This window comes from Cupressus sempervirens, chromosome 5 (genome assembly GCF_028749045.1).
Source record: "Cupressus sempervirens isolate cs-2001-9-10 chromosome 5, ASM2874904v1, whole genome shotgun sequence".
NCBI classification, from domain to species: domain Eukaryota; kingdom Viridiplantae; phylum Streptophyta; class Pinopsida; order Cupressales; family Cupressaceae; genus Cupressus; species Cupressus sempervirens.
The window spans coordinates 374,374,052-374,390,165 of NC_143122.1; the positions used below are offsets into that span (position 1 = coordinate 374,374,052).

General features: G+C 36.4%; 2 protein-coding genes across 10 annotated transcripts in view; one reads left to right on the forward strand and one right to left on the reverse strand.

The window, feature by feature from the left end:
• LOC149556311 (tyrosine decarboxylase 2-like) overlaps positions 1-16,114 on the reverse strand; it is a 178,777-nt gene that overhangs the window by 110,783 nt on the left and 51,880 nt on the right. The gene's annotated exons all lie outside the window — the stretch shown is intronic.
• On the forward strand, positions 6,766-9,290 carry LOC149556315 (uncharacterized). Its single transcript, XM_089830539.1, has 5 exons — positions 6,766-7,128; positions 7,246-7,398; positions 7,484-7,884; positions 7,989-8,394; positions 8,530-9,290. Exons 1-5 carry the CDS (start codon positions 6,915-6,917, stop codon positions 9,111-9,113), a joined length of 1,758 nt encoding a protein of 585 aa, XP_089686665.1. The 5' UTR covers positions 6,766-6,914; the 3' UTR covers positions 9,114-9,290.

Consider the following 16,114-nt stretch of genomic DNA (forward strand, 5'->3'; position numbering starts at 1 on the left):
TATGCCAAGAATAACTTCCATGTCGGTCAGGTCCACTATGAAGAAGTCCTCAATCACCATGTGATTCGCCATAGTGATACTCAACTGAGGAACAAGGTGCATGCAGGGCAAGAAAGTCCCTCCGGCTACCTTGACCTGAAAACCTGTCTGCGCCTCCGTAGGGAGACTTTTTCATTTTATCAAGGATGAGTTTATGAAATTTAGAGTAGCTCTGCTATCCAACATCACCGTAACACTTTGTCCTTGAAGGGTACCCCGTACACGAAAAGCCATGCACCTCGGGCTACCGGCCAAGGCAATGGTTCCTCTGCGTTGTAACAGAGTGGCAATTCTCTTCGTACGATTCGAACTGATGTTGGTGTCATTGTGGGGTGAGTTATCTTTAGTCGGCATTTCTTCATATTCGTGTTCGTCCTCATCATCAGATACGAACTCAATGTAGTGGATCTTCCCTTTCCCAAGGCATCGGTGGCCAAGCTCCCAAGGTCCCTTGCAATTGAAACACAATTTCTTCCTTCGGAGTTCCTATCTGGTAGCTTCATCCAACGACGGCTTCTTGGGCAGAGGTTTGTCCCTCGGAAACATCGGCAGTTTAGAATGTGTAACTTCGAGAGGATGAGGATGATGCTCCGGATCTTTACCATCAAATCGTTCTATCAATTTTTCCGTGAATTCCACATAAGTCTTTATTGGATCATGCCCTAATGTGATGGTGCCATGGTGCCACCATTCCTACGCAACTCCCTCCAAATGCAACACGGCAAATTTGATTGCTTCTTCTGGCATAGGATTCAGCTGGAAGTAGGTATCAGCTTTCATTACCCACGCTTGCACTGATATGGAACCCGATCCGTCAATTGGAGACAGATTTACCTTACTCAACTTTCTCCTTAGATCATCGTTAAAGTATCCTCTGTTTTCGCCTCCCGAATATCTCATTATCAAATCTGCGTAATCTTTGTAGGATATATCTTCTTCAAGGTTTGCATTCTTCTAGTCTTTTCTCATCTCTTCGAAGTTTGGTTGTCTCTCTCCGTGTTGTGCCTCCATTTGTAGTGGAAAAGTCGGCATGGAAGGTCAAGAGCATGCTAGCTAAGGGTTTGATTTACCTGACACCGAGTCCGCGATGTGACCATTTTGTTCTCCAGATATTTTGTTCTCCACCAACTTCTTGAGAGTTTCTTCCATAAGTCGTTGCATATCAGTGATTTGTGCCTGATTCCTAACAAGTTCCCTCAGTAATGCCATGAGTTTGGCAGCGGTCGGTTCCCGTTCATCAGCCATTCAATCAACGGAATGTGTCCTTCTCTTCCAGCTATAAACTCTCATTCACTATCCACAGGCTTGTAGGATTGAAGCGCTCTGATACCACTATGATGTTTCCAACCTCCTCTGGTAAATGAATCAATTGGATAATGGTGTGTATGCCCTACAAGGGGATGTCGTATGGATGGTGTACGATGCAAGTGTGAGGAAATGACGAACAGGAGTCCGTACAAAGGCCACAGAGATCGTATGGTAAGTATCACTAAGTCGTACAGTAAGAATTGGATGGCTCAAATAATGAAATTAACTAGGTCGTATGGTGAGGGATTGTTGTGCCGTATGGAGGAGATTTGCCGAGCCGTACGTGAAAGAAGAGCAGCCATACGGTGGAATTAGATGTCGTATGGGAACAAGGAGACAGGTCAAAGGACTATGTCGACCGTACAAGGAAGTAAGCAGTTGTACGGTAATGTTTGAAGACCGTATGGATGAACTAGAGGCCATACCAATGAATTGGAGGCCGTACGGTAGTAAGTCGTACAGTGGCAGGAAGGGCATAAGCCATGCAATGATTTGGAAGGATGGGGGCCGTATGGTAAAGGTATGAGCAGTACAGAAATGTCAGGAAGCCACATAGATAGGTATCGGAATCCAAACAGAATACGCTCTTGTTCATACACAAACACAATAGGTCCTGATTAAAAAAATCACACAATAATAGAGATTTGAATGTGAGTGATAATTGCCAACAGATGGTGCTCCAATTTGCCAGATCTGAGCGAAGAGATGCATGCAACAACAAAATAGGGTGAGGGTTGGATCTCACCGAAACCACACGAGCCAAATAAGGAAGATCTTTCACTTCCGAAATGGCGAACAATCCCGAACTCCAACAAGAATTCGCAGTACAAAGAAAATATAATCCAAAGCCTACCTACAGACTTCCTACAAGCCATGCTTAAATACCCGTCGGGAAAACCCTTCCGAGGGTGTACAAAGATAGCCGACGGCGACACAAACTTTGGAAACAAAATAAAAATGGGTCCGAGATAAATTAAATCAATCAGCCCGTTACAAAGTTTAATTTATTATTTATTTTATAATGGGAACATTACATATAATGAAATCTACTATCAACACAATCATAAAATATACTTTTTCAATATAATAAGATAAGAGATTTATCAACTAATAATGTTATATAATATATTAATATAATCAATTTAATATATATTAATTAAATATATAAAAGGATGATTACAATGAAATTAAACAATATACTATTCCAATAACATTATGAATATATCAAAGAATAATGAATGTTGAGGAAAGATATTTGACTAAACCATACTTTTATTCAAAAGGAAGAAAAACAACAAATCAATACAACTAATACCAACAATGTCTCAATCAGTCAAGAGCGAATAACATGGTATTATTCTATTAATATGGATATAGAAGATATGAAATAAAATAAGCTAAACGCAACAATGATTGTTAATGAAGGGCATTGGCCATTAATTCATCTTTCCAATCAGTAATAAGATTTATTAGTATCGACAAACAATATTCAAAGGAAATAGAAATTAGAATGTATCTCTTGAGAAGCAAATGAAGAATGAACATGTATTTAAAAAATTTAACCATTATGTGAGGATGAATACATAAGGAAATTAGAATTAATCATTCTAAGCAGGGAGGAATAGGGAACTTAGGAAGGAATACGCAACAACACCAAAATCAGAAAATCTATACGATCAAATAGGAATTCCATATCCATCGAAATAAAAAAAATAACAATAGATAGGGAAGAGATTTGAGTGATATCATGGAGTATTAAATAAATTCTATTTCCTATTGATGTTCACATTCGGGGGATACAATATCCGTCCACTATTCGACAGCTACTAGCAGCAATTGTAGTTATAAGACAACCCACTTTTAGAGGCAACTATAGCAAATTACAAATCGTCTTCAACATCCAAGCATTAAATATTACTTGCAAGTCACTATAGTAATGATCACAATAAAAAAAAATTTATAACTGATCCAATGAGACTCTCAAATAGAATGAAACATCTTAGTATAAATATATAATCACTCTAAGTATTTGTAGCCTACATTTGCAGATCTATTTCTATAACACATATCACATTGCACATAACATTTTGGAAATATCTAACTATACCGTCTTAAATTAGAAGCACTTCAATGTAATGATGGTTTAGCACCCATTTAAGGCAGAGTCATCTTTTATTTGCATTTCTCCCCTTCTCTTCTTATTTCTTCTCATTTCTCCTAGGCACAATTAGGGTAGGACCTAATAGATTCTCCTTAGTATTCCTATTTCATGGAGTAAAACTCGACGTAGGATCTATCCACTTGGGTTCTCCCTTGCCTTCCACAAATCACTTGGAATCTATTTTCTACACCGAAACTAACTTTTATTGAAAAATTATACATGATTTCGAAAGACCGGGACCGGTTTTGAGACCCCAAGGGAATCCCAAGGGTTTTAGGGCTAGGTTAGCAATCTCTACTCAATCAAGGACTCAGTGTGTCCCTATTGGCTCAATTAGGGATGCAATGTGTCCCTACTTGGGACCTATTTTGGGTTCGTTTTTTAGGTCCCGAGTCCAAGTTAATCTCGGGTGCAAAATTTGAAGTACAGTCTGTCTATGGGAGAAAGCTTATTATGGCCTCTTTATAAGCCCATCCATTTGCCTCATTTTGCATCCATTAGTCAAGTATTCCGATTAAGCATTTATCATGCACTAGCACTCAAACCTTCAAGTCTTCAAGCATTCAAGTGTTCACGCATTCAAGTCATCTTCAAGTACATCCAAGGAGATCCTTTTGCAAGTCATTGGAGAGAAAATCTCATGCATTCATACTTCTTCTACATTCATTCTTCTTCCACATTCACATTCCTCTTGATCTAATTCAATTAGCAAAGAGAGCTCATTGCATTTGATTTGAGAAATCATACTATTGTAAGGTAAATTAGTACATTTAGTTACATTTCCAGCATTTCAATTAATTCAATTTCAAGGTTAATTCCTAAACTGGGGTTTGACCAAGCCAAACCCCCCATAAGCAAAACAAAACCATTTTTCTTGCAAGTTGTGGATCCTAGAAGGGAAAATAGAGCACAAATTCGGAAACCCTTTTCACAGAACTTCGTAGACTCTAAATTGTTTCACGATCTGACATTGTTGAGTAGAGATGCATTTCATTCTTGTCATTTCAACCCTGTGTAATGTCCCCTATTAGGACTTACTTGATTTGCTCTTAAAATCCTCAATTAGGGTTTGGGATTACATTTGTTCATACTAAAAGAACTCCAATCCATAATTATTGAAGTGGAAATGAATGCTTTTGCATATCTTCCAATTAAAACGGGAGTCACCTTCCAAAGGACTTGACTTATATTTATTAAGTATTATATTCTTTCCTTAATAATAATTCCACTATTTCATTTCAATTATGATTATCGATTAGATCTCGATAATTGTTGTCTTTGTAATGTGTTTAATTATTGTAATCTCTTAATTGCTAACATGCCCCTTCATATATATACCATTAGTTTGTGTTTGACCTTTTTATTTTAATCAATAAGATCAATCAGACTCTTCTTATTTCCAGACTTTAGTACTGCAATGTCTCTATTTGATAATAATGACAATATTGTAGTATCACCAAAAGATTATAAGGGTCAAGTCCTCAAATATGATTGCAACCAATATTATTATCTTTGATGGAATCATAACTTTCCTGTATCGATGATATCGATGCTTTCTTTGATTATTTAATATCATTATTTTCTATTGCTTTGCCTCCTCCATCATTTGTTGAATTCCTTTATGGTGAATTCCTCGTCCTAGTTTTGTCACCATTTGGATTCCCATTACTGCAGAAACAATCATCGCTGCTAACAGATAAAAATTATTGTCAAAGTCTGTCATCATTTCTTAATTTCATTGCACATTGCCCTCATGACCGGTGTCTAGTGATTCTTATTCAAATGCCTCTCTTACTAATATGATGACAATATTGCTTGTCATTTTCCATCGGTGTTCATGTTTTGAAAAAAATTTACTAACTCTCTATACTATACATTTCCCCATTTGTCTTCCTTGGCAATTAGCAGCTTCTTGTGTTGACATCTTCTGAGTTGTTGGCAGTCCGTGTAATGCAGAGTAACGAGAATCGCCATAAAATCGCCTGAATCGGCGATTCGGCAATTAGATTCAGCAATGGCGATTTTTTTGGAGTCGGAAATCGCCATTGCCGATTTCTTCAAGTGAATCGCCTGAATCGCCGATTTAGGCGATTCAGGCAAAAAATCGCATGAATCGCCTGGAAAAATCGGCAGGAATCGCCCGTGGCCAATAAAGTATAGAGTTGTAAAATTTTGAAAAATTGCTTGGTTTTTTTACTTTGTTTTTGACCATTTCTCTTTGTTATAACCCTAAAGGGCCTTCTATTTATTTAACATGAGTAGAAGAGAGGAAAAGTGAGAGAGAAGAAGAGAAAAGAAAAGCCATAGGTTTCTAACCGGCAAGAAGAAAGAGCACAAAAGAGATCAGCAATCCATTTGGGGAGGCCATCAATTGCATTGGGAGCATTAGGGAGCCAATCTCAACACTCCTCAACTCATTTGCAAGAGGTAAGTGCTCTTTTTTTTTTTGCATGTTAGTGTATTATGCATTTTTTGTTAAATTTTTATAGTTTTCAAGATTTTTAGTTTAGATCTTGAATGTTCTTTATTTTTACTAAGTTGCAAACTAGGGTTTGTTGTTTTGTAGCTTTTATTAGCTTCAAACTTTGATATTTTACATATAAATTTTTATTGCAGTAACCTTTGCTTTCATTTTTTGCAAATTCGCAATGGGTAGAAAAGATGAATGTTGGAAATATAACGAAGAGTTTCCTGGAAGAACCAAATATCAAACAAAATGTATTTTTTGTAAAGAAAAAATAACTTCTGGGGGTATTTATAGATTGAAATACCACATTGCTGCTATACCTGGACACGATGTTACAATTTGCACTCACCAAACTCCTGAGGCAAAACGCACTTGCTTAATGGCATTAGAAAAAATTGAAAAAGACAAAGCCAATAGGAAAATGCAACTTGAAGGGTTAAGGGGTATTGGCTCCCATGTTCCCGCATCAGCATCTGCAGCCGCATCCACATCTGCATCTGCATCAGCTTCTGCATCTGTAGGTTGTGTTGGAGAGGGTTCTTCTAGGCCTCCTTTTTATCCTAGTTCTTCTGCTTGTGCTAGTGCTAGTCGGTCACATACTGAGACAGAGTCCCACACCAACCTATTGCAGCCTAGAGTGCGGAAAAACAGAATGGATAGTTACTTTGTGCCCCGCACTACTCCTGGTTCCCAACCCACGCTTGAGGGCATGGGTTTGAACAAGGAAATTCATGATGCTGCCAGAAAGGAGATATGCAAATTTTGGTACTTTTGCAACATTCCATTTATTGCAGCGAGGTAATTGATTCTTTTTTCGTTGTTTTCTTTAAAGTTAAAATTAAAAGTAAAAGTAAAACTTTAATTATATTTACTTGTTTTATAATTTGAGTCTTTGACATCTAAATTTTTATTTGTGACAGGGCTCCTTATTGGCAGAACATGATAGACGCGGTTGCTATTTGTGGTCCGGGGTTTAAAGCCCCAACTGAGGCTGAGTTGAGCGGATACCTCTTGGATGAGATGGTAGAGGACATGAGGGCTGAGCTCGAGGAGAACCGAAAGGAGTGGATTGCAAAGGGTTGCACCATCATGACTGATGGTTGGACAGATAGGAGGAATAGAACACTCCTCAATTTTCTTGTATCCTGTGGAGGTAATTGATCATTCTACTTTCCTACATACATAATTGTAAATTTTGATTTGTTGAATGCTAATTTGTTGATGATCCATTTAATTTTAATATTCTAATTCATTGTTTTGTTACTTGTAGGATATACCATGTTCATCAAATCCATTGATGCTTCCGCACATGTAAAAAATGCCACATACTTATGTGAGGCTATTGAGGAAGTCATAGCAGAGGTGGAAGAACAAAATGTGATCCAGGTGGTGACGGATAATGCAGCAAGTTATGTTGCTGCAGGTAAACTTTTAACTTTTCAAGTTTTGAAAATAAATTTATTTGAATTTTGAAATTTGAATTTCTAATTGACTTAAAATTGTTGTAGGTAAACTTTTGATGGAGAGGCACCCCACCATATTTTGGTCCCCTTGTGCGGCACATTGCATTGACCTCATGTTGGAGGAAATTGGCAAACTTGAGTTTGTCAAGTCATGTGTGGAAAGGGCAAAAAACATATGCAAATTCATTTATAATCATTCATTTGTCCTTAGCACAATGAGGAAGTACACAGAAGGCAAAGAGTTAGCTCGCCCAGGTATCACGAGGTTTGCCTCGAATTTCATCACCTTGCAGTCCTTGTTGACATCAAGGGATGAATTGAGGAGCATGTTTGTTGGGCGGGAGTGGATTTCCTCTTCCTATGCTACGACCACTGTAGGGATAGATGTGGCGGATTGCATATTTGATGAGGATGGTTTTTGGAAACCCGCTAGAGAAATCCTGCAGGTAAATTTATTGCAATTTAACATTTAGTATTTTACTTTTACTTTAAGTTATATTATTTTATATTTAAGTTTTGACTCAAGTTTTTTGTTTTACTTTATATGTAGGTCACTGAGCCCCTTGTAGCTTTGCTACGAACTGCTGATGGGGAGAAGCCCTCTATGGGCTACATTTATGAGGGCATGGATAGGGCCAAGGAGGCCATCAGAGCCCAATATGCAGGAGTGCAGGAGAGGTATGGCCCTATTTGGGACATCATCGATAGGAGATGGCAGAATCAGCTCCATCGACCCATCCATGCAGCAGCTTACTTTCTGAATCCGGCATATCGTTTCCGTCCTGAGTTCAAGGCGGATGCGGAGGTTCTCACTGGCTTATACACAGTGATTCAGAGGTTGAGTAGCGATGAAGATAGCGTTGCTGCGATTGTTGAGCTAGACCAGTTCAACAATAAAGAGAGGCCACTTTTCTCTAGCAGGATGGCCATAAATGCTCAGACAACACTACAGCCAGGTAAAAATTAAATAATATATTCAATGTTCATGAATCTAGATTCTAATCTTAAAGTTGATTATGTAATTTTAGAGTTAACTTGTAATTTGTAAATGAGACTAATTGTTTCTATTTTCAATTTTTCCCTTATTGCAGATAGATGGTGGCAAATGTTCGGGGCCACAACCCCAAAACTTCAAAAAATTGCCATTCGTATTCTGAGTCAGCCAAGCAGCGCTTCTGGATGTGAGCGCAGTTGGTCCATGTTCGAGCACATCCATTCGAAGAGGAGAAACAGGTTGACAGTGCAGAAGTTGAATGATATTGTCTTTGTTCATTACAACCTCCGTCTTAGGATCAGACAGATTTTGGGCACTGACTCCTCTCCGATCATTCTAGAGGAGATTGATCCAGAATCAGAGTGGCTCACAGAGGTTGTGGATCCAGTCTTCACTGAGGAAGACCGTGTGTGGGTTGACCAGGTGGATATAGAGGCTGAGGCAGCTAGAGCACGTTCTTCAGGCATTGGTAGACGCACACGTGCACGCACAGGCACAGGCCCTAGCGACGTTCATGAGCCCATCTTACACGCGGGAGATATGGCTCGGCAGTCCTCTAGGACCTACATTAGACGCCTTGCTACTAGGCAGACTGGATACTCAGAGGCTGAGGCTGAGGCTGCAGCCGAGCTTCAGGATGATGTTGAGGATGATGATGATGACTATGAGTCTGAGGCTTGACCTGGAGCCTTGTTTTTATATTTTGTTTACAGATATTGATACTGAATCATTGATAGACATATGTTTCAAACTTTCATGGATCTTCATCTTAGATTCTTACATACATTTATGATTTGATGTCTTATGGATCATCTTACATACATTCTATGATTTAAATCATTGTGATCATTTGATTTCTATTTACTTCAGCTAGCCTACAATTTACATTTTAGATAACATAGTTACATATGTGATGGATTTTATGTTCCATGTTTATGTATGTTAAGTTTTAACTTCTATTTGATGATGTTATGATTCCGATTCTTGTTACTTTGGTGTAATGTTCCTCAATGAATCTCCGATGGTCTTTGTGATCTATCGGCTGTCACTATGTTGTTTCCAGCATTGTGTGTATACTACACATGCTGATTGACAAAATATCAATCCTCCATTCCATTGTTATTTTTTTCTGAATACAAATTCTAATCCCTGAACTTCTCCTTTTTCTGCTATTTATATGGTGCTGATGTGTTTGGTTTTGTTGTGTGTAGTAAGCAATATCATTCCAATGACAGTGATCAATATATTTCTCTACTCCATGTACACTAATGTTCCTACATTTCCTTCTTTGAGTTATTGATGTATGGAATGTTTCTTATCCAATGCAATGATGTTCCCCCATGATATATTTGCTAAGGAATAAGTGTTCAAAGTTTAAGTTTCTCTGATCCCTTCATCGGCACTTGCCCGTCTCAGTGATCTAATGGATTCTGAATTGTTTCAATGTTTTCTTTTTTGCCGATTACTTCTCTGCGTATATTTTTGATATTCCTCTCTTTTATATTCTTCTCTTCCCTGAATAATCTGCTACTTGTTCTTATATTTTTTTCCTCCCATCGAATGTCTTAAAGACCAGCTATAAATAACTTTACATTGTGTGGTTGTGTCCCTTCAGACATGCATTTTGGTCATAACTCTAATTATATTTTAATATCATTATTTAGTAGTACTTATATTTAATTAAATGTATTATACAATATGATAAACATTAAGCTCTTCTAATATTAAATTCATTTTTCTTTTATTTAATATAATTATAATGTTATTTGTTTACAACTATGTATTATTTTATTATTTTTAATTATTTATTTAATCTTACTTATTATTCTTATTGGATCGTGCTCTAGAAAGGGGACATTACACCTTGCTTCTCCATTTCAACCTTGACAGACAACCGAACGATTTATGGGTTTTGTAGATCTCAAAGTTTTCAGTCCAATAAGCAAGATTCAACAGTTCCGAAGATCGTTTGATAGTCTGTTTTCAGGTTTGTATTTTGCAAGGTGAGTTTTCCTTCCTTCTCCATAGTAAATACACATTTCCATTTCCATACATTCAACTTTGCGTTGCACATCTACTTTCATTGCTACACTCCATAGCTCTAGCTACCTTAGGGTTTTAAACATTTGGCATTTTGTTTCCAACTCTATAACCATTAGATCTTTGTTTGCATTAGTGCTCCTTCATCATTGGGTTGGCACAAATCTTCTTAGATCTATTACCTTAAAGTTGAGATTGAAAGGATCAATCTCCTTAAATTTCCCTTAGAGGCCGAAATGTGAAGTAGTTGAGCCCTTATATGATTGCTTCACATTTCACCTTGTACACTAACCCAATCAGCGACTAAGGAGATAATAATCGGTTCCAATACAATTTCATGCATGTGTCTAATGACTCTAATCCCATATGTGGACGCCATGAATTAGTTGATTCCAAATACATCATTATCAACATAATATTGTGATAGTTATGCCATCAAGCCATTACATGGAAGAAGAATAATTGATATGTTAATTCATACCCAGCTATTAAACTAAGGAATGTAAGCACTAGTTATTATGGAGACTATACACCTGTAAATATTCAAGTTAGGAATCAGTATGAAAATCATGTAGAGGAATATGTGAGAGACTCTATCTCGTATGCAACACATAATATCTAATTAATCTCCTTAACTTCTTAACTTCCCTTCGAGGTACAAGGTTAATCAACCCCCAAAATGTGAAGTAGTTGAGCCCTTATATGATTGCTTCACATTTCACCTTGTACACTAACCCAATCAGCGACTAAGGAGATAATAATCGGTTCCAATACAATTTCATGCATGTGTCTATTCCCATATGTGGATGCCAAGAACTTATTTGATTCCAAATACATCATTATCAACATAATATTGTGATAGTTATGTCATCAAGCCATTACATGGAAGAAGAATAATTGATATGTTAATTTATACCCAGCTATTAAACTAAGGAATGTAAGCACTAGTTATTATGAAGACTATACACTTGTAAATAGTCAAGTTAGGAATTGGTATGAAAATCATGTAGATGAATATGTCAGAGACTTTACCTCATATGCAACACATAATATCTAATTAATGATCGTTATGTATACAATTACATTGGATGCTTACTCATTGGTGATAATATCATTTAAGGAATCATTACGTAGGAGTCACGTTGAAAAGTCTACAGTCACTAGAAATAGCTGCAATTGATACTAGTTATTACTCTTGTCATCCTTATCATACAAATTAACAATGAGATCAACAATCAAGATTTGTAGGAAATGGGTTAGTTGTTCCTTAATTCCAAGGAAATCTAGCAAGGGACATTACAAAAAGCAATAGGCAGTTCAAAGTAAGCACAATTGAATTCAAATACCTCTTCAGCAAATGAGTAAAACTCGCAACCAATTCAAGAAAATATTGTCACAAAACAGGTTGGGTTGGCACAAAGTCTCAAAATAACCTGCCTCTTTTATTGAATGCAAATCAGATTTACATCCAACCACAAAGTCTCAAAGTGCATAATACAAATTGAAAACATTTTCTTGTGTTGCCTAATGATGATTATTTACAATGAGCTCCCTCTTTTATATAGGAAAAGAGTGGAGGGAAAGGTGGAGAAAAAAAGGAAAAACCTTTTACCACCTTAATTTATTCCCTAACAAACTTCTAACTTTGACTTATTCAAAGTTGTGTGCCTAATGCACTTGCAACCTGATTATATGTTACAACATTGCATGTGATACCATTGTTGGGAATCTTAATGGGAAACAAGATACTAAGAAGGGGGCGGACGAGGGGAGGCGTGAATCAGGATTTATAATACCTTTCTCTGCTAAAACATTTCACGCCTAATCCATCTCATATCTATAAACTTATACCATAAAACCATAAATATGTAATGCTGAAATGAAATCTATCTAAGCATAACATCCATGAAAATCATTAACACATAACATAATGATTTTGGTTACCCAGGAACACTTCAGTATGAATGTAAAACTAGGGTGGGGATGAAACCCACAAATCTTCACTATTGCAACAACAAAGTTAACCTACTAGGGTTACAATTTGATCATATCAGATGATCTACCATGTGAGGGGTTTGCTCCGTCAAAAGCATTTAAGACTGTTAGGTCTTACCTTGTGAAAAGCTTTTACACTTACAATAAAGTAAGCACTCTATTAGGAGACTTGAAGTAGGTCTGTTAGAACCACTTTGTTAAGAGATTTGCCCTGACTCAATCTATTAGAATTGATTCAGTACCTGACCCTTCGGTTTTCTCTAAAAGCTGATTACAGATCTCCTCTCTCCAAAATCTGATCTCCTTATCTGATTGTCTATTCTGTCCTTCACTGCTCTGGTTGCACTATCTAAACTCCTTCGCTCTGTACTTAGCTTGTTCACTTTTTCACTTCGCTTCATATGACTCACACACACTCTCTATGCAATTTTTAGGTTAGGAATCATTCTTAAATAGATAATCCTCGAAGGTTCTAGATTAGGATCAACGATATATATTTCATCCTTTTCGTCATTTTCCATTCTGATTTTCTGACTGGTAATTTTGTTTGCCTAGGGATCAATACCTTCTGACAAAATACTTAATTTCCTCCTTAATTATCTCTTTGATCCTTAAGTGTCGTATAGAGGTTGGCTAGAATGAATTACATAAGTGTTTGTGCAATTACAAACTCATATGTCAATAATGGTTTACTCAACACTTGAATGTTCTAATGCTCGGTCATAACTAACATTCATGTTGTCAATTGGCCTCCACATATTTTGTTCACTTGGCAATAACTGACTTTCTGCTTGCTTAGTCTCAACTGAATTACTAGGCTTGTATGCTTGCTCGGTCTCAACTAGGGTGCTCGGCAACCTTTGACTTGCTCACCATGTATTGATAGATAGACAAGTCCTTTCAGAGCTCGGCCTTCTCTAGATGGCTTGGTCGCAGTGATGACCGTCCAACTCTACCCTAGAAATGACTAAGTGTTAGACACTAATAGGAAACTCAGGCTTAGAGATCAACAACTACCACATGCAATTACATCTTGTTTTTTCATTACATGCAATATGTCGATTACAAATTACTACATGATGAAAATATTTGAAGTGTCTAACAAGACACAACATCTATTGCATCAACATTTTTGGTCTTCATGCTACTAAAGGAATGCTTTATGAATGATGTGCTTAGGTTGGTGGAAGCATCTCGGACCAGAATATGAATATGCATCCTTGATTGTTTCGTTGAGTGTTCATTGACCATTTTTCTCTTGAAAGCATTTTATGTTTGCAATCATTCTTTCACCTCCTTGTAGGCTCCATTATGTGATCATACTTGCGTTGTGTTGCTCTTTCTTCCTTGCATGCATAAAATCAGCTCTTTAAATGGGGGAAAAACTAAAAAACAAGGTTTTTTGGGAGCATTGCACACGGTGTATGGTTGGAAACATTTGAGACAGCGAATGGACAAAAATTTGAGCTCAAAATGAGTGCTTAAATGGTGATAAAAGCCAAATATGGGTTTTCGGTATACATGGAAAATGTATAGATAATGGGAAGCATAACATCTACTTATGAATTCTTATGTTTTCATCGTAAGGAAACGTGCAAGCAACCACCAGCATGAGTTTTAAGTCACAAGGCAGCAATATAAAAAGCGCAAATGAAGTGCATACAAGCATAAAGGTAGGGTTTTCAGATGCAAAAGCATGTGGTAAATGAGCTCACTTTTCATGATTTTTTTTTTCAATAACAGAGTTTTTAATCCCGACTACATGTACAAGTAAGATAAAGTACTTGCACATGCAACTTGGAGAATTTAGACAGAAAATAGAAGCACATCATATACATTATACAAATCTGAAAATTGAAATGAAATCACTTGCATAAACAAAAGAACAAATATATACAACAAAGCCCTATGAAATTGGTAAAGAATCTGACCTTTTTTCATCATGAAAACCTCTTATGCAAAATCTGAAAATGAAGCCAATGAGATTTTTGGATTTAAAAAGATTGCATGAATAAGAGTTAAATTGACTTCAAATCTTGACTCAATCCTTGCAAAATGACTGCATTCTTGAGTAAAACTTCGTACCTTTCCAAGTATAGGTAGTTGGAGATTAAAAATGCATAATAATAGCAACCATTTTGACCAAGCAATATGCAATGCATATCAAAAATGGTATCCAAGGCATCAAATGCAGCTTGAAAAGAGTTGTAAACAGGCTGAAAATGAATGTTATACCCTAGAACTTACCTTGAGACAACACTTTAAAGATTTGATGGAGAAATATGATCAAACATAAGGCACTTTTGTGCAAAAACGTGCCCTGAAGGGACTGTAAAATTTAATAAAATGTCTGCATATCTGCACTTTTGATGAGCTAAGAATGATCTTTGATGGATTTTGTGCAAAAACTACCCTATTGGAGGAAGAAACCTTTGAATTTTGGTGATAAATCTTGTGCTTCTTTGCTCCAAAAACCCGTTTTTTTCTGAAAATGCCCAAAATAAGGTTTTTACAACTCCAAAACATGTGTTTTTCACTTAGAAATTGCCACCAAAGGAGTTTTGATCAAAATGCATGTGATAGAGATTAATGATGGGTTTTTTCATGGCCAAAACACATGTTTTTGGGTTCAAAAATGTCACTTTATGAGTTTTGGCTATAAACACCTCTCTTTATAATTAAACACATGTTTTTTAGATCCAAAAGCATGTGCTTTTGGCAATGAATTCCCCACCATAATGAGTTTCTAGTGTTAATAAATGTAATGATGTGTTTTTTATAGTAAAAAAGTGCTTTTCACTTCAAAAACTCCACCATATGCATTAACATGTCCAAATGCCTCTATTGGAGAAGTATAGAGAAGTTTTTAAGATGCAAAAACACATGTAATTTTTAATACATATGCTTTTGGGTTCTAATTCCCCACCATGATGCATTTAAATCATAACTCAAGTCAAAAAACACATTAATGGACTTTTAAAGTGCAATAACAGGTGCACTTGGGTTCGAATTCCCCACTTATAAGCATATAAGTGATATAAAAATGTTATTGCATATAAAAAGTCCTATATGTATTTAGGAATTATATTTAATTGGCAATGGGCTTTTATAAGGTGATTTGCATGTTGATGATATGCAATGACTAATAAAACCCCACCTATATCCATTTTAGATGTCTCGTGTAGTTATATTTAATAAATAACAATAGTTTTCAATACAATAACACGAAAATAGACTTTAAAAGGCTAATTTTCATAAAACATTAAAAATTATGGTCAAATCAACTCAGAATGAGCTGAAATTTTTAAATGGATGTTAAAATTCACTTCAAATATTTAGAAAAAAATCTTATTCCATATAATTGTCAATAAAAAAAAGCCCACTTTTCGAGGATTTTTAAACAAGATGTGTTGCCGACCTAAAAACCCCCACCAACCTTTATAACTTGAGCTAGACAACTTTGTTTGAGGCCTAAGTTAGCTTGAAACGAACAAGATTGTAAGGGCTATTATCATAAGGCAAAAACAAGACTCAAAAATATTTGCAATAAAAAGAAAAATGAAGAAAAGATGTGAAATATTACCAAATATCAAGCGTTCGCAGTCAAAGAATTATAACTCTTTCTTACAAACATGTGAGGATCTAAC